The sequence below is a fragment of the Brassica napus genome, chromosome A8 (assembly GCF_020379485.1).
Source record: "Brassica napus cultivar Da-Ae chromosome A8, Da-Ae, whole genome shotgun sequence".
Lineage (NCBI taxonomy): Eukaryota > Viridiplantae > Streptophyta > Magnoliopsida > Brassicales > Brassicaceae > Brassica > Brassica napus.
Genome location: NC_063441.1, coordinates 8,714,583 through 8,738,202, shown reverse-complemented (window position 1 = coordinate 8,738,202; position 23,620 = coordinate 8,714,583). Strand labels below are relative to the sequence as shown.

The following is a 23,620-nucleotide window of genomic DNA, read 5'->3' as shown; positions in this document are numbered from 1 at the left end:
ACTTGCAGCTGAGATGGGTCTATGAGTCCAAGCTTCCAATGAATGAACTCACAAACTTCGGTGGTGGCTGCTTTGGTGTATATGTCAACTATTTGATTTGAGTTCCTTGTGTAGCATGGTAGAATTGCTAATTTTTTCACCTTTGTCTTAATTTATGACAGTCCAATTCAATGTATGCTTGGTTCTTTCATGAAACACCGAAACATTTACACCGGAAGACATTTATCCGGCTTTCTTAAACAAAAAGATATATATTCTATATCATGCATCTTGGTCCATAGTGAAACAAAATAGGTTGATGTTGATATAAAATGATTAAATTGACATTAACGAAGACCCTAGATAAAGATCTAATATCAATGGTGTAAATTGTAATAAACACATGAACAAAAGAATATTTTAAAAATATAGCTTTAAATTAGTAGAATAGATATTCGTTGCAATTTTCTAAAAGACTATATTTTTGATTGATAAAGTCAAATATCAAATAAGATATGTTAAGTTACTAATGAATTTGCCAACAATATAGTAGATAGTATTATATTACTAACTAGGTAGTAACATGCGCCTTGCGCAGGATGAATGAACTAAAAAATCATATTGTTTAATTTAATAGATATAATACACACAAAGTGATAGTCGTCTTATTACTCCATTTGCGAATTGATCTTTCAAAATTAGAAAACATTTTATTCTTAGTTTTAATAGAAGGAAACAAAGGTTGCGGCTTGATTGAAAAATCAATCAATCTCAAATCAATAATCAATTCTGATTTTGAAACTTTTCATATTTCGTCGCATTTTTTGTGTTATGTTAAATTATGTTAAAGATAAATACATGCTATTTCTAAAAAATAAAATAAATAAATAAATACATGCTAATTATTTGTGAACCTGCAATTTTACCCAATATCAAATTTTAGATAATCGAAAATATTTTTTAAGAATAAGCAAATACTTAATATAAATTTATTATGAGTTTAAGATAAAACAAAACATAGGCAATATAATTATTATTTAATTCATAAAAATATGATTAAAATATGAAATGTAACAAAAGTAATAGAATTATAAAATATAAAAGAAACAACAAAAAACTGATAAAAGCACAACTGGTGTGAATAGTTTCTTCAGGACTCCTGGTTTTTAATCCTATATAGAGAAATAACAAAGAATTCCAAAGAAGAAAATGATATAACTCTTTTTGAAAGCATCGATTTCTGGCACATCATTATGAATGGTGCTCACCCTCACTCTTCACATCATCTTAAAAGATTTCAAATCAACAACGAAGTTGAAGCTTGTCATTTGTGTTTTGCTTGAAAGAATGGTTTTTGATAGTTTGATGTCGGAATAAGACTGTGATGAGGAGATGTGTCCAAGGTTTGGTATTTATGTACGTATGATTATCGCAGACGGTAATCTTTGGAGTTAATGTGATAAAATTAAATCTCCCTGATTATAGGAATTTTCACTAATTACAGTAACTTTACTTGCGCTCCAATTAAGAATTATAACTTGCTTTAACACAAAATATATTAAATCAAACCATATCAAATAAGGTAAAGACAATTAGAAACAAACTGGGACGATAACCCCAAATTTCATAACCGTGTGCCAAATTTTAAAATTTTGGAAAATAATCAACTTTTTTTTTTTACAAACTTAATTTCCGTATCAATTTATATATCTCACTTTCTATTTTTAAAATTGTTATTATATCTACATTTATTAACCGTGTGCCATAGTTATAAAATTTTAAAATTTTGATAAACTTTCAGTTATATACAATCAATTTGACGTAGCTGAGGTTGGATCAATTTTAGAAACTTGATCAAACTTTCATATATATACAACCACTAATTATGTAAGGAGTAAGGACTCGATTTGACGTAGATACTCAGTTAAGTTAGCTCAAAATACATATTTTACGTTTGATTATGCTAATACTATCAACATTAATTTATGTTAGACAAATGACTTGGATATGTCAATGACGTATAGTATATTATAATCTAATTTATGCTAATACTATCAACTAATAGTCCATTGAATCGACGTATATATTAAAACCCAAAACCTCACATTAGCTATGGATACATTTTATACACAATTTAATCTATATTCGACTACAATTAACATTATAGTTCTAAAGCATAATACGTAATACATAAATATACAATTGAGGTTGATACCGCAGTAGAAAACCTACGTAAATATGCAATAGCTGTGATGGCTGCACCAATTAAATGACCAACTCAATAGACCCAAAGGTTCGTCCAAGTCAGCTAATCACGGCCAGACCAAATAAAACCGCCGGTTTCATCGACGAATGTGCTCTTATCAAGCAAAAATAAATATATATGTAAGGTTGCTATTGAAGTATAGTCACAGAACCAAAAATGATTATATGTTAAACATATAAGATGTTAGTAATTTTGTTCGGCATGATTATATGAACCATAATAGTCAAAGAACCATAATCGTCAAAAAACTAAGACTTAACCATACATGTATCTCGCGAATGTTTAAGTGAGTTAGATATAAAGCATAATATATGAGAACAATGTTAGTCTAGTGTGTAATGGCAAACTATGTAAATAGTCTAGTGAAAAGAAGACAATTAATTAATAGTGGTGAGAGTGATTATAGTGTTGCCACATAGGAAATGACATTCTTGTTAATAACACATGAGAGGAAGGTTAAATTCAAATAATGCTCCCCAAATAATAAAAAAGGATAACAAAATTCATTTATGCAATATTTTATAAAAACATATTTGAAATTGTAGTAAGATTTTATTAGATTTTTCACAACAGATTTTGTTATGACTAAAATAAAATTTAAATTCATAAACTTGATTTATTATTAATATTAGTTTTTCTAGAAATATTATATATGAAGTCATTAATGATATTAAGTAATGAATGAAATAATCATATATTAAGACTTTTATAAATAATGAATTTTGCACCCGAAATGTTGGAGGAAAAGAGGGAGAAAGAATAAAAAAATAAAAATACAACGCTTCGCCATCATTAGTCATCGTGGGGTACATCTTCTTCTTCTTCCATAGTTTCGCCCATCTGAAAAGCTTGGAACAAGGATATCGCATTCCATCTGTTAGTTCCATTGAGTTCCGAACACCCAATCCCGTCGTCTCAAAAAGGTAGGCCCGTACGTTATCGTCGATTCAAAGTTTTGATCCATCTTTTATCTATTTATTTCGATTAAAAGGATATATGATTGTGGGACACTTGCAGGGGAAATAATGTCAAGTTACGTAGGTGTTGTGGTCTCTGATCCATGGTTACACAGCCAATTCACACAAGTCGAGTTACGTACCCTTAAATCCAAGGTCAAATCTTTTTGATGTTTTTTTTTTGTTTTTTTGATTCAGAAGCATCTATAACAGAATTTTAAACTATCCTTTTCGTTATTAGTTTAACTCAAATAAAACGCTCTTGGATCGTTTCACCGTTGGAGACTTACCTCCTGTCTTGGCAAAGTTGAACGCATTTAGTGGCACCTTTGATGAGGATGAGATCAAATCTGTATTGGACAAGTCTTATTCCAATACTTCTGATCAAGAAGTCGATTTCGAGACTTTCCTCCGGGTGAGTTTCTGAAGAGATCCATTTTTTTTTTAAACTAGCAACTAGCAAGTCCTTGTTGGGTGTTACATTGCTCGGTGTTGATAGGCGTATTTAAGTGTGCAAGCACGAGGAGTGGAAAAGTCAGGAGGATCAAAGGCTTCTTCTTCTTCATTCCTCAAAACTAGCACCACCACTGTTCACCATGCCATTAACGAATCCGAGAAGGCTTCCTACGTTTCCCATGTCAACAGTTACCTGAGGGATGATCCTTTCTTGAAGTCTTACCTTCCTATCGATCCTGCTACCAATGCTTTCTTTGATCTTGTTAAAGATGGTGTTCTTTTGTGGTATATATATATATATATATATATGCCTTTCCTCCTCCTTGTATTACTTTTTGTGGTCATTCTTTGTTCCTTTTTTTTATTTTTATGCAGTAAGCTTATAAATCTTGCTGTTCCTGGGACCATCGACGAAAGAGCTATCAACACCAAGAAAATACTCAACCCATGGGAGAGGAATGAGAATCTTACTCTAGGTCTCAATTCTGCCAAAGCTATTGGCTGCACTGTCGTCAACATTGGAACTCAGGACATTGCTGAAGGAAGAGTGAGTTACATTCACAACATTGAAAGATTTATCTTTACTTACCAATTTCAATTACCCTTTTTCCTTTGCAGCCATATCTCGTACTTGGGTTGATATCTCAGATTATTAAGGTACTCCTTTTCTAGGTTATAGGAATCTATTTGACTTGTTATACGACTTACTAACTTCTCTTCTTGTTGTTCTTTTTATAAGATTCAAATGCTGGCTGATCTCAATTTTAAGAAAACTCCTTCACTTTTCCAATTGGTGGACGACACTCAGGTAATATATATATATATATATATATATATATCCAATGCTTTCTACGAGGATGAAACTACATCAAATCTTCATGAGGTTGTTGCAGGATGCGGAGGAGCTCATGGGACTGGCTCCTGAAAAAGTATTGCTCAAATGGATGAATTTTCATCTCAAGAAAGCTGGTTATGAAAAGCAAGTTACCAATTTTTCTTCTGATGTTAAGGTAATTTGAACCTGCTTACACTTTCTTCTTTTATTGGTACCAAGCATTGCTCTTGAGTTGAAACTGATGCAGTTTTCCACTTTCTCATTCCTTTCTTTTATCTTCTTTAGGACGGCGAGGCATATGCGTATCTGCTTAATGCTCTTGCTCCAGAACACAGTTCACATGTGGCATTAGAGACCAAAGACCCCACAGAAAGAGCCAAAAAGGTTCTTGAACAGGCTGAGAAGATGGATTGTAAAAGATACCTTTCTCCAAAGGATATTGTCGACGGCTCTGCAAATCTTAACCTTGCCTTTGTGGCCCAAATATTTCAACACAGGTTAGCAGCAAACTCTTTGCAATGAGTTTTCGCCTATTTATTAATTATCTAAATGTCCAAATGGTGTTGTGTGATAAAATGTGGTGGTTTTTTCATTTGATGGTGCTTTGAAAGCTGATAATAACTTCTGTTTTTGCTGCTATTTTTCTTTGTTGCAGGAATGGATTGACTGATGACAGTTCAAAGTCGACGTCATTTGCTGAGATGATGACAGATGATGTGGAAACTTCACGAGAAGAAAGATGTTTCCGCCTCTGGATTAACAGTCTTGGAACTGCTACTTATGTCAACAATGTTTTTGAGGATCTTAGGAATGGGTAAGCTATAGAATTTCTTTTATTAATATTCTTGTCTTCTAACTAAAACTTATCACATTCAGATGGGTTCTTCTTGAAGTTCTTGATAAAGTTTCACCTGGCTCTGTCAACTGGAAACACGCAAATAAACCTCCTATAAAAATGCCATTCAAAAAGGTTGAGAACTGCAATGAAGTTGTTAAGATTGGGAAAGAGCTGCGCTTCTCCCTTGTAAATGTAGCTGGTAACGACATTGTCCAAGGAAATAAGAAACTCCTTCTCGGTTAGTCCCTTCTTAGTGTCACACTAATTAAAGCTCATTCAGCCTAAGATATATCTCTCGCATTGATAAGTTGATTTTAATCGGTAGAACAATATGTACCATCAATGATTATGCAGCTTTCCTATGGCAACTAATGAGATATACAATGCTCCAACTTCTGAAGAACTTGAGATCTCACTCGCAAGGTAAAGAAATTACAGATGCCGATATTCTATACTGGGCGAATAGGAAAGTGAAACGAGTAGGACGAACTTCTCAGGCTGAGAGCTTCAGGGTAAGTGTCAACCAATTAGGGTTTTGATTGTGATACCCATTCTTCAGATACCTAACAGTTTGATGCATGCTTCTCTCTGATCCTAGGACAAGAATCTGTCAAGTGGAATCTTCTTTCTGGAGCTTCTTACTGCGGTAGAGCCAAGAGTTGTCAACTGGAGCCTCGTTACCAGTGGAGAAACAGGTAAAAACAATTACGTTTCAACTTCACTCCCTGTAACTGTCATGTACTGTTTTAAAGAATGAGTTCTGTTTGGTTGTAATTGATACTTAAACAGAGGAGGACAAGAAGTTGAACGCTACATACATAATCAGTGTTGCAAGGAAGCTCGGATGCTCCATATTCTTGTTGCCTGAGGATATCATAGAGGTAATATTATCTCTTCATTGAAACAGGGTTTGAATGCTTTTCTGGTTTATTTCTGAATCAATTTACTTGTGTGAAACAGGTGAACCAGAAGATGATGCTTATTCTGGCTGCTAGCATCATGTACTGGAGCCTCCAGCAACAATCAGACACAGAGTCGAATGTCTCAGAAGATGCTACTGACGAAGGCGATGCAAATTCTGTTACTGGTGAAATCTCCAACTTGTCCCTTGATGAGGCTTCTGAGTCTTCTCCAATTGTCCAAGATCAAGAATTATTGACAAAGGCAGACGAGGATAAGGATGAGGTTGATGGTGATGGTGAGAATAATAATGATGCTTAACGAGTTTGAATGGTAATTTTATTGCTGTTTCTTTTTGGGTTTTGCCTGAAGTAGTGCATTGGATTTTTTGATTGGCAATGCAAGACAGAAAAAAAGATGGTTTGGTGTATACAAACAAAGAGGGCTTTGTACACAATATAAAACTTGTGTTACTTAAACCTCTGTTTTCTTTATTTGTGAAAAAAATCTATTAAATTTATTTTTACTCTGGAGATTTTTTTTAAAAGATTTTAATGACGTCATCTACTTTGTTTGGTGCATTTGGTAATTGTGCACATTCTGGGAATTGCCTCCAATAGTCTTATTATTCATTTGGACTTAAATATTGATTCAAACATGAAATACAAGAACGAAATACATAAGGTGGCTGAAAAACTAGAAATGCCCATAATCATAAGACAAAATGGAAAACTAGAACTCAAATTCTGGTCACTGTAAAAGACTAATAGAACTCATAACTAAAACCCAAAATAGCAGTAAATTTTGGACAACACAAAATTCAAATTAACCAAAATCAACTGGAAGCTAAAACGAGAGTGCAAGACAAAAAAGGAGGGCTACCAACCAGGAAACAATTGAGAGCATTTGAGAAGCTTGACAAACAAAACAAAAGACATAAAAAGAGCCTTGGTGAAAAGATACTGTTGAAAACGAGATAAACTTAACTTGCAATCAAATACCGGCTCTAAGAGCATCTCCAAAAAGAAACTCTATTTTGTAAGTTTCCAAAACTCTATATTTGATGTTTAAAAGTTTTATTCTCCAAAATCAAAACTTCAAACTTAACTTTAAAACTATTTGTATTTTATAATATGGTTTTTATATTTGTCATAACTAATTTTGAACTCATAAAACTTTTATAAATAACTAGCACATATATAAACATATTACAACAGTATTAATTAATAAAATATTATATTAAAATATAAAATTTTAAATAAAATAACTTAATTAATATTAAACTTCAAGAAAAATACCATATTATTCCATAAAGTGATTTTCGTAATGCATATATGATTTACTAGTGCATTTCGAAGTAAAAATAGCTCTCCTCATTTTTAATTTGTAGATTAGAGATAAAAAATTGTTGAAATCGAGAGATATTAATACTTGTAAATACAATAGATCAGAACAAGAAAGTAAAAGAGAAACATCAAATATTGGTAAAAGACTAACTTTTATCGATGATATTAAGTTTTGTGAATTATTCAATATGAACAAGAAAGAATTGTACGAAAAGACATCAGCAACAACAACAACAACCATCTTCAATTACACAAAAACAATTGGACAATATTTGGAAATTTTGAAGGTTCCGGATCAAACTTACCTGACTATTAGTGTTGTTGTAATATTTAAGTATGTGTAATAGTTATGTCTTCATGTAATTTTTAAACGTTTTTCTGTTAAGTTTCTTTTGTATATTTTTGTTATCTAAATCTAGTTTTAAATATTTTAAATATCCTTTTAAAGTTTTATTTAATTTTATGTGTAAACTTTAATTTTGTAAACAAAACCTAAAATGTTTATGAGATATAATTTTTATAAGGATTAAAATAATAAACAAGAAAATATTTATGAATTATAAATGTGATGTGTAATTGTAGGGAGCAAAAAATATGAAACTTCAAATTTGAAGTTTTGAGAACTGAAACTTTAAATATAGAGTTTCACTCCTGAAATTTTGAAGTTTTGAAGTTTCTTTTTGGAGAGCAAAAAACTTCATATTTGTCTTTTGGAGATGCTCTAAGGATGTGCATATGGTGCAATTGCATAGGATCCAATTTTATTTTACATGTTTTTTTATATTAGAAGGTCCACTTAATTTAGATTATAAATATTTTTACACTAAGATATGAAAATATATGTAAAGTTAGGGTTTATTTTAATATTTGAATAAGTTCCATTGAAGCTTAAAGCCGGCCCTACTCGCAAGCCATCTTTTCACCGAAAAGAAGTTGGTAACAAACTAACAATACATGGATCCACAAGATGACCCACCTTTGCCGAGAAATATCAGTAAAACTACAACTCTCAACCAAAATTAAGAAGATTTCAACAATTTAAGCTCTTGATCTGCACTTATATTCAGTTTTCTTGTGTTTGAGATTGCTCATTGAAACCTTAGTTTTTGGGTCTGTTTTTGTGGGATAGGGAGGACCGTATTGTAAATCATATCGTATTCACTTATATTCATTTATTTACACGTAAATAAAAATTATATTAATAACTTTTATGTGTGGATTACTTCTTTTTAAAAAGAGTATTTTTTTCAAAGGTTTTATGCATAGAATAAGCGGTTGATCGTATTGAAAAGGTCATATTGACAGATGAGGTTTGGTAATTCCAGGTATAGGGAGCGATATATACACTTCTCTGGCTGTCGATTCGCTTAACCACTGTTAGGAAATCACCTCCCCCATGAAAATCGTGTTGACAGAACCGTTTATGCTTAATTACAGTATTTGACAGAATCCCGTCTTACGAAAGGAAGATAGAAATCAAAGCTTATCAAAGATTTAATAAAGTCTAGAAAACTTGAAAACTTAAAAAAACATTAAAGAGAAAAACTTAAAGAGATTTTTTGTAATGAAATTATTTAATGATATTTCACAATTGGATACACACATATTTATAGGTGAAGATAAAGTGCTAACATAAGTGTTTATCTCAGCGATTACATCATCGCTTCCATCATGCTTACATAAGTTTATAGCGATTACCTCATCGCTTGCATCATTATTAATTATTTTTAAACACACTTATTTTATATAATTAAATACTGCTAGTGACTTACTTAGTGGTCTATCTCAAATTCGATGATGTATTTATCGCAACATCCGTAGTGATCGTCTGGATATGTGTAATCTTCTTCGTAAGACTTCTGCGGATTGTCGCTGACTTAACTGTTGAACATTTTTCCAATTTTATCAATATTCATTGAGTCACCAGGGAACTGTGAATCTTAGAGTATTCTGGCGGGTATTCTTGGGATTGAGGCTCATGCTTTATCATCTTTGAGACCTCTGGAACTCTGGTGGATTTTCTTGTTTTTCCATTAAAAAAAATTGAAGATCTTCGTCGAGGCTCATTTGGTAGTCGATTGGATAATAAGTCTAATTTGGGATAAAAAGAATAGAAAATGTTTGTCTGGCACTGTTAAGACGGAATGCATGAGTTTGAAAGTCTTCATATGCTTTGTTGTCGTTGGTGTTAAAATCTGATTGAAATCATCGTTGATAGTTATTGTGATGAATGAAGGTAGATAGCGCATGGATCTTGCCGGTATTTTTGTTGATTTGAGCGGGGCGATAGAAAAACTATATTGTGTGAGGATTAAACAAATGTAAGAAAATTTCACTACGCTGCTATCATTGTTGTGTTTTCCCTCACTCATATCTATCAAACTTAGTTGTTATCATATTAACACTTGAAAGTGGTAATCTCTGAAAGCTTTAAATTTGTAGAAAATACATTTGGGTTTCTTTTTTTAACAGAATATATTTGGGTTTCTAAGTATTAAGAAAGATGAAAACAAAAACAAGAAAAAGAGACGCCGATGTAAAAAAGTCATTATTACTTAAGAACAGCTACATCTAAGATGCACTATTTTTTTAGTGATTATTTTTGCTGACTTTTTAGACTTAGACACTTTACTAGCTTATCCGCTATATTTTGGAATATGTTTACAATAGGGTATCCACCATTTAATATCCATACATATAAAAATTTCATCACGCTAGCTTTATTTTTTTCTTGTTCATGGAAACTTGTACACCATTTCGTGTCCATCAATCTTATCCACTATTTATTTTCTGAAATCTATCCAACATTTCTTATTTACAAAACTTTATCTACACCTAATACTTTCAGAACTCCATAAATCTCATAATCAAACATAATTTCTAAGAATGTTAAAATTACATCTTTAGAATAATGGATTCACACTTTTTCATCGAAGAACTGCTTACCATAAGTGAAATTTACATTTTCTTTATATCCATAATCACTTAGATTGATTTCAATGGTGAATTCAATTTTTAAAGCGTAATTCTTTTGTAAGAAAGAATGTTGCTCCTTTTGTGCCTCAGTCAAACTGGAATCCTATCATCGGAAAAAAGAAAGACGGTGATCATGCTTTGAGCCACCATGATTGAGCCGCAAAAGATTTGAGAAAGAAAAAGATTCTATGGTTATAGATAATAGTATTTGTAAAAAAGATCCATACTTAAAATGAAGAAGGTGAAAAAGGAGACGATAGTTTTGCCCAAAAGTATTTTAAAATTAACAAGGTATAAGGTATTTATAGTGTCGAAGTATCTTAAATAATTTTTTTCCTACATCAAATCAAAAGACGAGTCTATTACTCAAACCAAAATTGTTTCTAAATCTAGACCACAATAAAATAACCAACATAAAACAGTTCCCTATCAAATTGTCTTAAATAGTTATAATGTATATTTATGAAATATAAAAAAGATATAAGTAAATCCGTTATATATTAATTGAGGAGCATTAAAACTTTTGAGTGTAGCCACATGTGATCACCACTAAGATGATTCTCAGAATTCTTAGAAATAGGTTGGTTCATCTATCAAATTGATTAGAAGTGTATATACGAATATTTTTCATTTTTTCCTTAAATAAAAGTTATGGAATTGCCTAATAGGACTAACATATATACGACAATAAATGATTTTGAATAATAAATATTTGATAATATTTTTTTATATCCCCATCATTTTTGTTTAATTTATATTATTAAAACATTAGACAATCGCACTAACCATATAATAAAAAATCTAATTTTTTTTCATATGTTATATTTTAAATTTTTTAAAACAACTATAAATTACTAAAACTTATAAAATTCATACAAAATTGTTTTGTGAACAATGGTTTTACATTTTTTTTTTGTTATAAAAAGGTACAGACGATCATAAAATCATATGAATATGAAGTATCATTTAAAAGATATTCAGATTATATATATATATATGGGCAATTGTCAATAATAGCACCTTTTGAAGTTTTCCTTCCCAAACTAGCACTCAGGATCAGAAGTCACAAAAATAGGTTTCATTAAAGGGGTAATTTACCTTTATACCCTTTGTTATAAGAATAGAAAAAAAAAAACATTTCATTTCATTCGATCGCGAATCGTGTCGTCTCCTCTCGGGAATCTTCAAACCCTCACCGGCACTGTCGTCTCCGACTCGGGAATCGTCGTCTCCGGCTCGGGAATCATCTTCTCCGACTCGGGAATCGTCGTCTCCGGCTCGGGAATCATCTTCTCCGACTCGGGAATCGAAGTCTCCGGCTCGGGAATCATCTTCTCCGGCTCGCTAATCGTCTTCTCCGGCTCGCTAATCATCTTCTCCGGCTCGATAATCATCTTCTCCGGCTATCTAATCATCAGCGTCACACTCTCTACTCTCAAAATCGGTAACTTTTTAAAATTAGGGTTTTTGAATTAAAATTTGGGAAGCTTGCGTTTTGATTTTGATTTGTGTGTTACTCGTTCTTATTAACAAGCGAAGCAAATGAAGACTTTTGTGTTGTTTTGTATTTGTGTTATTTCAGGAAAGCCTTCCAGAAAAGTTTGAAATTTTTTTTTTCCTTGTTTACGCAGGATAGAAACAAGATGGGAGATTCAGTACCTCTAAAACTAGCACTGCCAGAGCTGAAGTATCCTATTGGTTCACAGCCAAAAGAAAAGTCAGCAATCAACCAATACTCTGGTTCAGATTATATCTCTATTGTCAAAAGCATCCTAAAACCAGATGAGATGATAAGAGTCCGAGGATCATTTCTGGGACCTGTAATGAAGCTCAGTGAGAGAGGATTGAAGTTATCAGCAAAGATAGTCTACGCCATTCTCACTAGAAGCATCGTTTCTGTCAAGGAGAATGAAGCCTGGTTCCATTTCGGTGCGCAGCCAATGAGGTTCTCTATAAGAGAATTTCATATGATGACAGGCTTGAAATGTAGTGGTGCATTAGAAGGACCACGAAGGGAAACCGAGAGATTTAATTGGGAATTGCTAAAGGGGCGTAGTCATAAGTTAAGTGACGTGGTGGACCAGCTCAGAAACACAAGAGAAGATGCTTCTGAGGAGAGAATATGCCTCGCAATGCTCATCCTGGTAGAGAGCATATTATTGCGGAAGAGCAAAGGAGGGAGTTTTCCTTTGGAATATGCGAAAAATGCACAGGATATGACATATCCATGGGGAAAAGAGGCTTACATTGTGCTCCTGAAGTCAATTCAAAACGCTGTCGCGAATCATTTGGAGAATAAATCCAAATTTGAGTTGCAAGGTTATCCTCTAGTATTCCTTCTTTGGATACTAGAGTCGATTCCTTTGCTAAGGAATAAGTTCAGTAAGTGTGTACCAACAGTTGAGGTTCCTGGGCCGACTTACTTGTGTGAAAAATACACTGAGATAGAGAATCCATCACTTGATAGGGTTTTACAGGTTGAAGCTGATACAAAGGTAAGCTTTTCCAAGTATATGTTTCTCAGTTTATTTGGCTTCTTCTTTTTAATATGTTTCTCATTGGTCTTTTTTTGAAATATTCTCAGCTGAAGGTCCATTGCATACTACCTTCTATTCCTCATGATCCAGAAGATGATATCTCCATTGAAGACAAATATAGTGACGAGTTGGAAACAGTGAAAGATGTAACAAAGAAAGGGTACAAGATTACAGCCGATGACTGGGAAAATAGGTGTGTAGACACATTTGACACATTGGATGCTCTTATTCAAATGATGGCAAATAAGGAGACTGGCCAAGCTTCTACTCCGATTGATGAGGATTCAGTAAATGAAAAAGTGAACAGGATCATCACGGTAATGGAGGAGAATCTGAAGAGCATGAAGGATCGAATGTCATTACTGGAAGAAGAAAACATACATCTTAGAGCTCGTGTGTCAGAGTTGGAAGGAAACAGCAATGTTTTTCCCACTAACGTGACACAAAAGGTAAATTCTCAAAACATCTTCTTTTACATTTGCATTTTCAAGTATTTTTTGGAAGATCTTGTACATATTCTTGAATGCCTTCCTAATATTTGACAAACAGCGATCCAGTGGGACACCTTTATCTCCAATGTCTCACACGCAACCATCCAGTGGGACACCTTTATCTCCAATGTCTCACACGCAACCATCGAGTGAGACACCTTTATCTCCAATGTCTCAACAGCCTAATTTGACACATGAGGTATGTAACCAATAAATATTGTTGAGTTTTGAAGTAATATTTGGAAAGCTTTTGTACTTCTTGAATGCATTCCTGATTTTTGCAGGAGACAATGATTGAATCAGCTGCATCTCCAAAGTCTCAACAAAATGAGGTATATGCTCAAAAATTTTAAGAAAATATTTGGAAATTCTTGTACAAAATCCTGAATGCCTTCCTGATTTTTGCAGGATTACACGCAATCATCGAGTGAGACGCCTTTATCTCCAATGTCTCAACAGCCTAATTTGACAAATGAGGTATGTAACCAATAAAATATTGTTGAGTTTTGAAGTAATATTTGGAAGCTTTTGTACATATTCTAGAATGCATTCTTGATTTTTGCAGGACACAATGAATGAATCAGATGATGAAACTCCTGCCCTTGATACTCAAGTATTCTCTCCTAATCTGACAAAAGAGGTATATGCTCAATGATATTGTTTTCACAGTTGGAGTTTACAAATTAGTTTTGGGTGATTTTTTTTTACATATAAAGGCTTTTCTGATTTTTGACAGAAAGAAACAGAAACGTCTACCGGTGAGAGGCCATCCAATCCTAATCAAGATGGAAAACCAGATGATGAGGTAATATTTATTCTAGAAATTATAGTTGAATGTATTCATGATGGCCATTCCTGATATTTTTTTGCAGATTGTGAGAGAGAAATTAACAAGTGAGTCACCTGCTAGTCAGAGTCAAGTTTTGCAGAAAGAAACAGTAGAAATGAATGAGACACCTTCTTCTCCAATAGCTCCAAAGAGTATTGAAACTCCCGTTTATACTCCAAGTCAGACTCAGCAGGTACATGGTCAAAAAAAATCTTGGATTTTTAAGTTAATGTTTGAAAGCTTTAGAACGTACTCTGGATTGACTTCGTGATAATTTTTACAGATTGAGAGAGAGCCATCGGATGACACGCCTGCCCTTGATACTCAAGTTTTTACTCCTAATCTGACAAAAGAGGTATATGCTCAATGACAGTTGGAGTTTACAATTAGTTTTGGGTGATTTACATATATAGACCTTTCTAATTTTTGGCAGAGGGAAACACAAACCTCTACTGATGAAACGCCACCCAAAACTAATCAAGGAGAAGGAAAACCAGATGATGAGGTAATATTTACTCTAGAAATTATAATTGAATGTATTCATGATGGCCTTTCCTGATATTTTTTGCAGATTGTGATTGAGTCACCTGCTGCTCAGACTCAAGTTTTGCAAAAAGAAACACTGGAAATGAATGAGACACCTTCTTCTCCAATATCTCCAAAGAGTATTGAGGCTCAAGTTTTTACTCCAATTCAGAAACAGCAGGTAAATGTTCAAAAAATCTTGGAGATTTCAAGTAATGTTTGAAAGCTTTTGTACGTGTTTTTGATCCCCTACCTGACTTTTTTTTGTTTTTTTTTGCAGACGGTAACAGAGGAAACGTATGAGGCTACACAGCCATTGACTGAGATCATTTCAGCAAACAATAAAAAGGTAAGCATAGAAATGTCTTTCATAAGTACAACTTGAATTTTAAATTGTAGAAACTTCTTCATAACTACCTCTTTTATTTTACTGTTATTACAGGAGGATACACATGCTGTGCATTACAGACCTTCCTCTCCATTGTCTTCACTAATTGCACTAGTTATTGAAGAAAATAAGAATGCTTTGGTAAGAAGAAATATTTAAAATGTTTAGGTAATATTTTTCTATTCAACTAACTCTTACCATTTACTTTTGTCTTATAGAGTGAGACAGAAACTGCGACCCAATATTTTTCTACAAGTGAAGGAGAGCATTCACAATCAAGCAGAAAGAATCAAGCGGAAGAATATCTCAAGGATACTACAGAACCTACTACTGAGCTAGTTTCCACAGATGTTTCGAAGACACAGCCTCTTACTCCGCAAACACAGCACCTTCAGACAAGTGAGGGAGATCAATCCGATGAGACACCATCAGAGCAGAATCAAGCAGAAGAAAATCTCAAGGATACTACAGAACCTACTACTGAGCTAGTTTCCACATATGTTTCGAAGATGCCGCCTATTACTCAGCAAACAGAGCATCTTCAGACAAGTGCTATAGATTTTTCAGAAAAAAACGAGGTATGCATCGAGTATATTTGATCTTTAATTATTATTCTAACAATTTAAAACCGCTGATGTTACTGAATCTTCATTTTTAATAGGTTGAAGTAAGCAGGCTTCTAGCTCACTTTCAAATAGGCGCAGAGGTTGAAATTTTGTCTACTGATGACGAAATATGGTATCCAGGAAAGGTTGTTGATCTTAAACTGTGTGAAGGACTAGAGGAGCTGACAGTTGAGTACACGACACTCTTCACAGACCAACATAGACTTCAGAAACTTCAGGATACTATCACGGCTGACAAAATACGTCCTGCAACACCAACTAGTGACCAAAAATCCTTTGAGATGATGGATAAGGTAGAAGCCTTCTACAACAATGGCTGGAGCAGCGGACAAATTAGCATGGTACTTGGTGATAACACATACTCGGTGTGTCTCTATACTTCTATGGAAACTATTCTATTCAAACATTCAGATTTGCGAATTCATAGAGAATGGAAAGATGGAGTCTGGAAGATGGCAGATAAGGTAAATCATAACTAGAATTATACTTCACGTGAATTGTTTGATATACATACATTTTAGTTTCAGGAATGGTTTCCAGAAATTCCGATTGCAACAAATTTGATAATATTTTGCTTGGTGTCTATTGTTTGATTAAAGGTGAAGCCTGATAAGAAAAGGAAAGCTGCTGCCTCATCACAAAATTCAGGAATGGATAATGTTTTCCTAAGAAGGAGCGAGAGGGTGCCTAAACGATCTAGAGACACAAAAACTCCATTCAAGTCTGACAGAAATCCGGCTTTAACTGTAATACCTGAGATTATACCTGCAGTTGATCCGTTTTCAACTCCTGCGGAACATAAGCTTTCAAGGCTTCAAAATTGGATGACATTAAAGCCCGGCATGCATGAAACGTAAGCATGTTTCTGTCCTTGTCTATATATTCTTATATTTATGTATAAGAGGTTTGGTAATTCCTTTGAATCTTTAATCGACTGCAGGTCCCTATCAATCAATGATAATAAGATAAGGAAATCTTTCTTTCAAAGCATGGAAAATGCAAAAAAGGACCTTAAGAAAGAGGTAATTTGTTTACATATGTTCTTGCCTTGAGCTTTTTTTTAAAAAAAAATTCAGGAAGGATTTGTTTAGTTTCAGGAAATTATATAGTAACAAATTAGATAATGTTTGCCTTTTTTTTTGCAGCACATTGATGGAGCCTTTGCAATGCTAAATTGCAGAAGAAATGAGAATGCTGCTTGGTTCCACAACTACAAGATTCCAAAGGCGTGCTTCCTACCTATGGAGTTCTTGCATTGCTTGCTCTCTGATGATTTGGCTTACAAGAAAGAAAAGGTCAAAGGTAAAAAGATTTTCAACGATTTATTTAAAGATACTGTGAGAGGGAAGGTATATCCAGAGAAGACATGGGGAGAAGATGTTGATGTTGTGTATGGGATTACTCTTGGAAAAAAAAGCAATGTCTGGATTGGGATGGAAATTCATTTGAAGAAGAAAAGAATCACAGTATATGATTGTTTTCAAAAGGAAAGCAACAGCATTGATATTCCTCAAGTGAAAAAGTTGGCAGGTATGTATAAACAATCTGTATTTGATGTATTCATCTGTTTCTTGGTTTGAAATATTCAACTGATTCTATCTTGATATTGATTTTTAAATATGACAGTGTTGATTTCTAATCTGCTGGTGGAATCTTCTGGTGATGAGGTAGATAAGGTGAAGATGATTCCATTTGAGATTGAGCAGGCACAAGGTTTACCCAAGACAAAACATCCTTTCAACTGTGGGATATTTCTTGTCAAGATTCTGGAGTGCCAGTCATTGAAGATAGGAGACATGACAAAGATTAATGATGACAATGCATTGGAGCTAAGGAGAACCTTGTCTTGTGAGATCTTCAACCAATTTGTGGATGAGAGCTTTGGGAAATGAGAATGATGCATGAAAACATTTTTTGTTTTAGTTAAGACTCGGTTTTAGTTATGACTGTTTATTTTGTTATGTTGTTGGCGTCTGGTTACATAAGAAAGATTGGAAGGATATCAAGTATTTTATTTGGGTATCATATATCTTGGAAGGTTAAAATATTGTTTCTGGATGGGTTTCCAGAAAAAAAGTTAAGTGTTTCAAATGTAAAAAAGAATGAAATGAGATTATATACTAAGGATTGGACATGTATATGGTAAGCTTAAAATTGTGATGTTTACAGACAACAAAAATTTAGAACCACAAAGGATCGAACCCAGAGGGAGAGAGTCTGCGTATTTGGATAGTGTGGGAGTTTAGCCACTAGGCCAAGAAGAATCATCTGTTATGGATTACATTTAATTTTATTTAACTCCAAACTGTAACACAAAAAAGAATTAAAATAGATTTTGAATCCACCACATATCGAACCCGGGGATAGAGAGACTTTTGAGTTATAAAAAGCCTTGGTTTAACCGCTGGTCTGAGGAGAATCATCTGTTAAAGAATATTACATAAGCATACTTAACCCAATTAATATAGGATAGGTTTCCAAAACAATACATTTCGATTGAAAAAAAACAAAACTCTTGCCGTCTCAACACTCTCGCCGTTTCAAACTTCTCGAATCTCACTCGTCTCCGCCTCTCGAATCTCTCTCTCATCTCCATATCTCTCGATCTCCGACGAAAACCCATCTCCAGAACTCTCTCTCTCTCGATCTTTTACGCGAGCTCTCTCTATTCTCCGAGAAAAACCATTTCTAGAGCTCTATCTCTTGAAGGTATGTTGCAGATTCAACCTTATGTGTGTTTTCTTTCTGAGAGATTGGTCTCCTGGTTTTTGCTTGTGTATAGACTTGCTCGTTTTAACCTAATATGATTCGTAGAATTCTAGTTCATGTGAAAGCATGTGTATAGACTTCGGGAAGGATTTGTATTTTTTTCAGGAAACCCTTCCTGAAAATTGGATTTTAATTAATTTAGACAAATAAAATTTTTCTTGTTTACGCAGGATAGAAACAAGATGGGAGATCCATTACCATTAAGACTAGCACTGCCTGAGCTGAGGTATCCGATTGGATCAGAGCCAGAGAAGACGATATCGATAAACCAACACTCGATAGTTGCTTATATCAAAACTGTTAAGGAAATTCTAGGAAATGATGAGTTCAACAGAATAAGAGGGACGTTTTTGGGACCGGTGATCAAGCTTGGAGAGAGGTCTTTGAAATTATCAGCTAAGATAGTGCACGCAGTTCTCACCAAAAGCATCAAGACAGTGAAGAGACACGAAGCATGGTTCCATTTTGGTGCTCAGCCAATGAGGTTCTCTATAAGAGAATTCCACATGGTGACTGGTTTGAAATGTAGTGGTGAAGCAAGAGAACCACGAGAGGGAACCGAGAAATTTAAGTGGGACTTCCTAAAAGGGCGTACTCATACAGTAAAGGACGTGGAGAAGCAGCTCAGAAACACAAGAGAAGATGCTTCTGATGAGAGATTCTGCCTTGCAATGCTCCTCCTGATTGAGAGCATACTACTACAGAAGAGCCTTCTCGACGGTGGCACAACTTTTACTTTGGATTATGTGAAAATAGCGCAGGATATGGATGTCTTGATGACATACCCATGGGGGAGAACAGCTTATAATTTGCTGTTAAAATCACTTCAGAGAGCTGTCGACAAAAGCCTCGACAAAAACAATTATGATTTGCAAGGGTTCCCTATGGCATTTCTTATATGGATACTTGAGTCAGTACCTTTGCTACAGTATGCATTCAGTCAAGTTGTTCCTATTCTGAGCGTTCAACCGTCTACCCCAATATTTTTGTGTGAGAAGTACCTTCAAATAGCTTCTCCACAGCTGATAGATGTTCTCCTAATTGAAATCAAAGATCATGTAAGTTTTTACATTATTTTTTTCTTGTTTCTGTTTTGCCTTATGATTCTCCATTTAAAAGCTAATTATTTTTATGGTTTCAGCTTAAGGTCACATGCATCCTACCTCCTATTTCTAATGATCCAGAAGATGATGTTTGCATGGGAGACGAAGCTAATAAAGATCTGGATGACATGGCCGATTTATCCAAGAGAGGTTATAAGTTTAAAATTAGAGATTGGCGAAACATGTCAGTAGACCTATACGGTGCTAATGAAGAAATAAGAAGAGCATCTTTACTGTTTGGGAATGGAGGGATGAGTCAAGCTTCTACTTCGTATCAGGAGGAGTCTTTGGAATCAAAGATCAACAGAATCAGCGAGATGGTGGGAGATAATTTAAGGATCATGAACGATCGTTTGTGTTTGATTGAAAAAGACAGGAAACAGATTAAAGAACGTGTGACAAACCTAGAGAAACTACAAAGAGTTACTTCATATGAAACTCCAAACAATGAGGTAACTTTTTTTTCGGAAATTAAAATTAATGTTTATCTAGTTCTTGATTCAGTTTTGAGTTGTCAAGTAATTTTGGAAGATGTTATACATATTTAGGCTTGCCTTCCTAATTTTTGTTGTACTTGCACAGACTGACACAACTCCATTTCATGAGACGGCTTCCAGACAAGGTGAAGCCAATGCAGATCAAGCAGATGAACAACTTAACAATGAGGCAAGTATAATTTTGAAAACTGTTGGTATTTATAAAATTATGAATTTGGTACGTGTTCATAATCCCATTCCTGACATCAGGATACACGAGAGCCTATGAATGAGATCACGAAAGAGACACCTGGTTCTCCAATAGCTCAACAGAATATTGAGACTCCAGTCCTTACTCCAATTCAGACGCAGCAGGTACCTTCTTTAAAAAATTGGACTTTTCAAGTAATTTTTGGAAGCCCTTGTACGTGTTCATTCAACCATTCCTGAATTCAGGAGACTCACGAGCTTATGAATGAGATCATTTCACCAAACATTTCCGACACACAGCCAAATACCCGAGCTCGCAGAAATCTTTTAACAGAGCAAAATAAGGTATTACTTTCATTAAAACCTTTAATAAATACTCAGCAACTATCAAAATGACTGGATATCCTTGAATCTAAACCATCACAGGATGTAGAAAGCAGAGTTCAAAATCCCTTTGAGATCGGAGCAAATGTGGAGATTTCATCACAAGATGACAATACTTGTCATAAATGGTATCCAGGAAATGTGTTGGCAACATATTTGGTTGATGGGGTTGAGATGGTGAAAGTTGAGTACTTCGTCCCGTCTCTGGACGAAAAGAAGAGGAAAAGGAGTGTTGAGACACGTGTATCAATTGACAGAATACGTCCTCAACCACCACCTGAGAGATCTGGAGCGAAGAAAAGTTATGAGCTAATGCAGGACGTGGAGGCGTTCGACAATGGTGCCTGGTGCGCTGGAAAAGTTAAAGTCATTTTGTTTGATGGCTCGTGTTTTGTCTCTTTGAACAATTCTAAAGAACAAATTTACTTCCACCATTCTGAGATGCGAAAACCAAGAAAATGGGTAGATGGTGTTTGGGAGATGACAAAAAAGGTAAAACAAATGCCTTGGATCACTTGAATTGAAAAATAATGTCATTTGTTTAATATCTCGGTATTGATTTTCAGATGGAAGAAGAGCAGACGCAGAGTGTGAATCCAAGTGAAGGAGATGGTGATAAAAAGGTATGAAATATTTATACATCATACTAGGAATTAAGATATAAATGTATCTGAATTTTTGTCATTCAAAAAGGGGAAGGCGAAGGCTGTCGCTTGTAAGAAAAATGAAGCAGCTGGTCCATCAGAAGATGGTGTTGGGAAAATGGCAAAAGAGGTAATAAAAATGAATAAGATCCACTTGAATTGAAGTTCAGGTCAATAGTTTGATATATCGGTTTTGTTTCACAGATAGAAGTAAAGCAGGGTAAGAGTGTGAAACCAAGTCAAGACGATCATGCAAAAAAGGTATAAAAAATATTTTTACTTCATATTAGGAAGGCATTCAAGTATAAAGATAAAAACGATCCTGAATTTTTGTCTTTATTTTAATTAAAGGGGAAGCCACATGTTGGTAAGAAGAAGAAAGCAAATGCTCAGCCAGTAGATTTGCTTCCTTTTCTACAGCGAGAAGAGAAGAGGCCAATACGACCTAGAAACCCTCCTATACCTGTAACACCTGAGGTAATCCTTCCAATTGATCCATTTGTGACACCTGAATTTCCTCGGTTTTCAAGGCTTGCACACTGGATGGATCTACGGGGCATATATCGTGTGTAAGCAACTTTTTGTCCTCGCATAAATATTCCTAATTTATTTTGTAAAAGTTTCGATTGATACTAGTTAATTTTATCAACTACAGACCGTTTTATATCAATGGAAAAGAAATTGAAAAAGAGTTCTTTCAAAAAATGGACGATGCAGAAAACAATCTCAACAAAGAGGTAATCAACACTCTGTTCTGTCTTCTATTTGATTGTGTCATATGTTTAGGAAGAGGTTGAGTTGAGCTATGCTAGATGTCCATGTTATAGCAGTTCTATATGAAGTTTCTAACTATATTGTTACATTGGCAGCACATAAATGTTGCATTTGAAATGCTAAATTGTAAGAGGGTTGAGCAAGGTGCTTGGTTCCGCAACAACAATCTTCCACCAGCATGCTTTGTACCAGTCAAATTCTTAGAAGTGGTTGGGTACGCTTATGAATCTGTCAGGAAGCCACATAAGAAAAAAAAAAGTTATTGGAGGGCTGTGTAGGCGAACTTGTGAAAGGTTTAATACATCCAAAGAAGGTATGGCTGGAAGATGTTGATGTTATATATGGTGTCATTGAAGATAAGTTGAGCTGTCACTATATTGGGGTGGAGATACAATTGATGGACAACACAATCACACTCTTCCATTGTGGTCTTCCAAAAGCAAATATCAAACGTGCTCTTAATCAAATCCAAGAACTGGCAGGTAAAAATATTAGCTAATTTAGAAAATAAAAGTTTGTCACTTGCTGCTTGTGATTGTGATGCATTTTTACATATTCATTTTGTTGTCTGTTGGTGATTGATTTATTGTATAATTTTGGGTATTTATGACAGTGTTGATTAGTGCCATAAAGATGGAACTTCTTGGTGAAGAGGTTAATTTCGAAGATATCAGTCCATTTGAAGTTAAGTTTGCAGAAGGGCTTCCAAAGACAAAATTTCCATACAACTGTGGTATTTTTGTTGTGAAGATGCTGGAATGCAGGTCACTGGGATTGAAGAGCATGGCTAATATAAATGATGAAACTGCGATGGACTTACGAAGCAAGCTATGTTGTGAGATCTTCGACCAGTTTATGGATAAAGATTTCCAGGAAGGTCAAAGGAAGTGAAAATGTCATATTTGTTCTGTTTTCTACACTGTTTTTCTACTTTGATATTAATTATCCCTAACGTTTAAGTTTAAGTTTGTAATGAATTATCCCTAACGTTTTTTTCATTTAGATTGTTATTGAAAAATTTTTTAGGATGTATTGATGAATTGTCAAATGCTTATGGTACTTTTAGGATGGGTTTCCAGAAAAAGAGTGAGAAAGCAAAATGCACCAAAGCCTAGCATATTCCTTTAAAGTTTACAAAAAAAATGAAAAAGAAAGTGATCCGATGTTGATTGAACTCGTGAACTCTCGAAAGATGAATCAAAGTGTGCAGCCGCTGTGCCAAGGGTGTTATACTTGCCAAAAGATATAATAAAACGATAATAACTTGTAACTTTTGAATATTTAATTAAAAACAGAAAAAAGTGAAAATATA

General features: G+C 34.3%; 4 protein-coding genes across 6 annotated transcripts; all 4 read left to right on the top strand.

The window, feature by feature from the left end:
* The first annotated feature begins 2,946 nt into the window (after positions 1–2,946).
* Positions 2,947–6,793, top strand: LOC106418976 (fimbrin-5-like). Its single transcript, XM_013859716.3, has 15 exons — positions 2,947–3,168; positions 3,263–3,357; positions 3,443–3,616; positions 3,701–3,942; positions 4,033–4,204; positions 4,276–4,314; positions 4,397–4,465; positions 4,551–4,667; positions 4,778–4,989; positions 5,148–5,306; positions 5,369–5,568; positions 5,685–5,842; positions 5,929–6,025; positions 6,120–6,211; positions 6,291–6,793. Exons 2-15 carry the CDS (start codon positions 3,271–3,273, stop codon positions 6,549–6,551), a joined length of 2,079 nt encoding a protein of 692 aa, XP_013715170.2. The 5' UTR covers positions 2,947–3,168; positions 3,263–3,270; the 3' UTR covers positions 6,552–6,793.
* Positions 6,794–11,666: 4,873 nt separating this feature from the next.
* Positions 11,667–18,086, top strand: LOC125577279. 3 transcript variants are annotated; one of them, XM_048738578.1, is made up of 19 exons: positions 11,667–13,047; positions 13,137–13,538; positions 13,639–13,779; positions 13,865–13,912; positions 13,989–14,057; positions 14,146–14,220; positions 14,317–14,385; positions 14,453–14,602; positions 14,693–14,764; positions 14,843–14,914; positions 14,981–15,115; positions 15,215–15,283; positions 15,377–15,463; positions 15,541–15,900; positions 15,984–16,412; positions 16,548–16,801; positions 16,889–16,970; positions 17,094–17,478; positions 17,575–18,086. In XM_048738578.1, exons 1-19 carry the CDS (start codon positions 12,196–12,198, stop codon positions 17,838–17,840), a joined length of 4,017 nt encoding a protein of 1,338 aa, XP_048594535.1. In that variant the 5' UTR covers positions 11,667–12,195; the 3' UTR covers positions 17,841–18,086. The 3 variants fall into 3 exon arrangements, with proteins under 3 accessions (XP_048594535.1, XP_048594536.1, XP_048594537.1); XM_048738579.1 differs by lacking the exons at positions 14,317–14,385; positions 14,453–14,602; positions 14,693–14,764; XM_048738580.1 differs by lacking the exons at positions 14,453–14,602; positions 14,693–14,764; positions 14,843–14,914.
* An 813-nt stretch (positions 18,087–18,899) lies between these two features.
* On the top strand, positions 18,900–20,407 carry LOC106429569. Its single transcript, XM_048737440.1, has 3 exons — positions 18,900–19,775; positions 19,859–20,272; positions 20,369–20,407. The coding sequence occupies exons 1-3, from the start codon at positions 18,900–18,902 to the stop codon at positions 20,405–20,407; spliced, it is 1,329 nt and encodes a 442-aa protein (XP_048593397.1).
* On the top strand, positions 20,073–21,744 carry LOC125577280 (protein AGENET DOMAIN (AGD)-CONTAINING P1-like). The gene is made up of 5 exons (XM_048738581.1): positions 20,073–20,671; positions 20,753–20,851; positions 20,933–21,382; positions 21,457–21,513; positions 21,584–21,744. Exons 1-5 carry the CDS (start codon positions 20,582–20,584, stop codon positions 21,695–21,697), a joined length of 810 nt encoding a protein of 269 aa, XP_048594538.1. The 5' UTR covers positions 20,073–20,581; the 3' UTR covers positions 21,698–21,744.
* The last annotated feature ends 1,876 nt before the right edge of the window (positions 21,745–23,620 follow it).

Bases quoted from the DNA above. Each gene is read 5' to 3' on its own strand.
- LOC106429569 (XM_048737440.1), top strand. From the start codon at position 18,900: ATGGGAGATCCATTACCATTAAGACTAGCACTGCCTGAGCTGAGGTAT. The intron at 19,776-19,858 runs GTAAGTTTTTAC...TTATGGTTTCAG, and splicing joins TAATTGAAATCAAAGATCAT to CTTAAGGTCACATGCATCCT. The intron at 20,273-20,368 runs GTAACTTTTTTT...ATACATATTTAG, and splicing joins ATGAAACTCCAAACAATGAG to GCTTGCCTTCCTAATTTTTG.
- LOC106418976 (XM_013859716.3), top strand. From the start codon at position 3,271: ATGTCAAGTTACGTAGGTGTTGTGGTCTCTGATCCATGGTTACACAGC. The intron at 4,205-4,275 runs GTGAGTTACATT...TTTCCTTTGCAG, and splicing joins AGGACATTGCTGAAGGAAGA to CCATATCTCGTACTTGGGTT. The intron at 5,843-5,928 runs GTAAGTGTCAAC...CTCTGATCCTAG, and splicing joins CTCAGGCTGAGAGCTTCAGG to GACAAGAATCTGTCAAGTGG.
- LOC125577280 (XM_048738581.1), top strand. From the start codon at position 20,582: ATGAATGAGATCACGAAAGAGACACCTGGTTCTCCAATAGCTCAACAG. The intron at 20,672-20,752 runs GTACCTTCTTTA...TCCTGAATTCAG, and splicing joins CTCCAATTCAGACGCAGCAG to GAGACTCACGAGCTTATGAA. The intron at 21,383-21,456 runs GTAAAACAAATG...ATTGATTTTCAG, and splicing joins TTTGGGAGATGACAAAAAAG to ATGGAAGAAGAGCAGACGCA.
- LOC125577279 (XM_048738578.1), top strand. From the start codon at position 12,196: ATGGGAGATTCAGTACCTCTAAAACTAGCACTGCCAGAGCTGAAGTAT. The intron at 13,539-13,638 runs GTAAATTCTCAA...TTTGACAAACAG, and splicing joins CCACTAACGTGACACAAAAG to CGATCCAGTGGGACACCTTT. The intron at 14,221-14,316 runs GTATATGCTCAA...GATTTTTGACAG, and splicing joins CTCCTAATCTGACAAAAGAG to AAAGAAACAGAAACGTCTAC.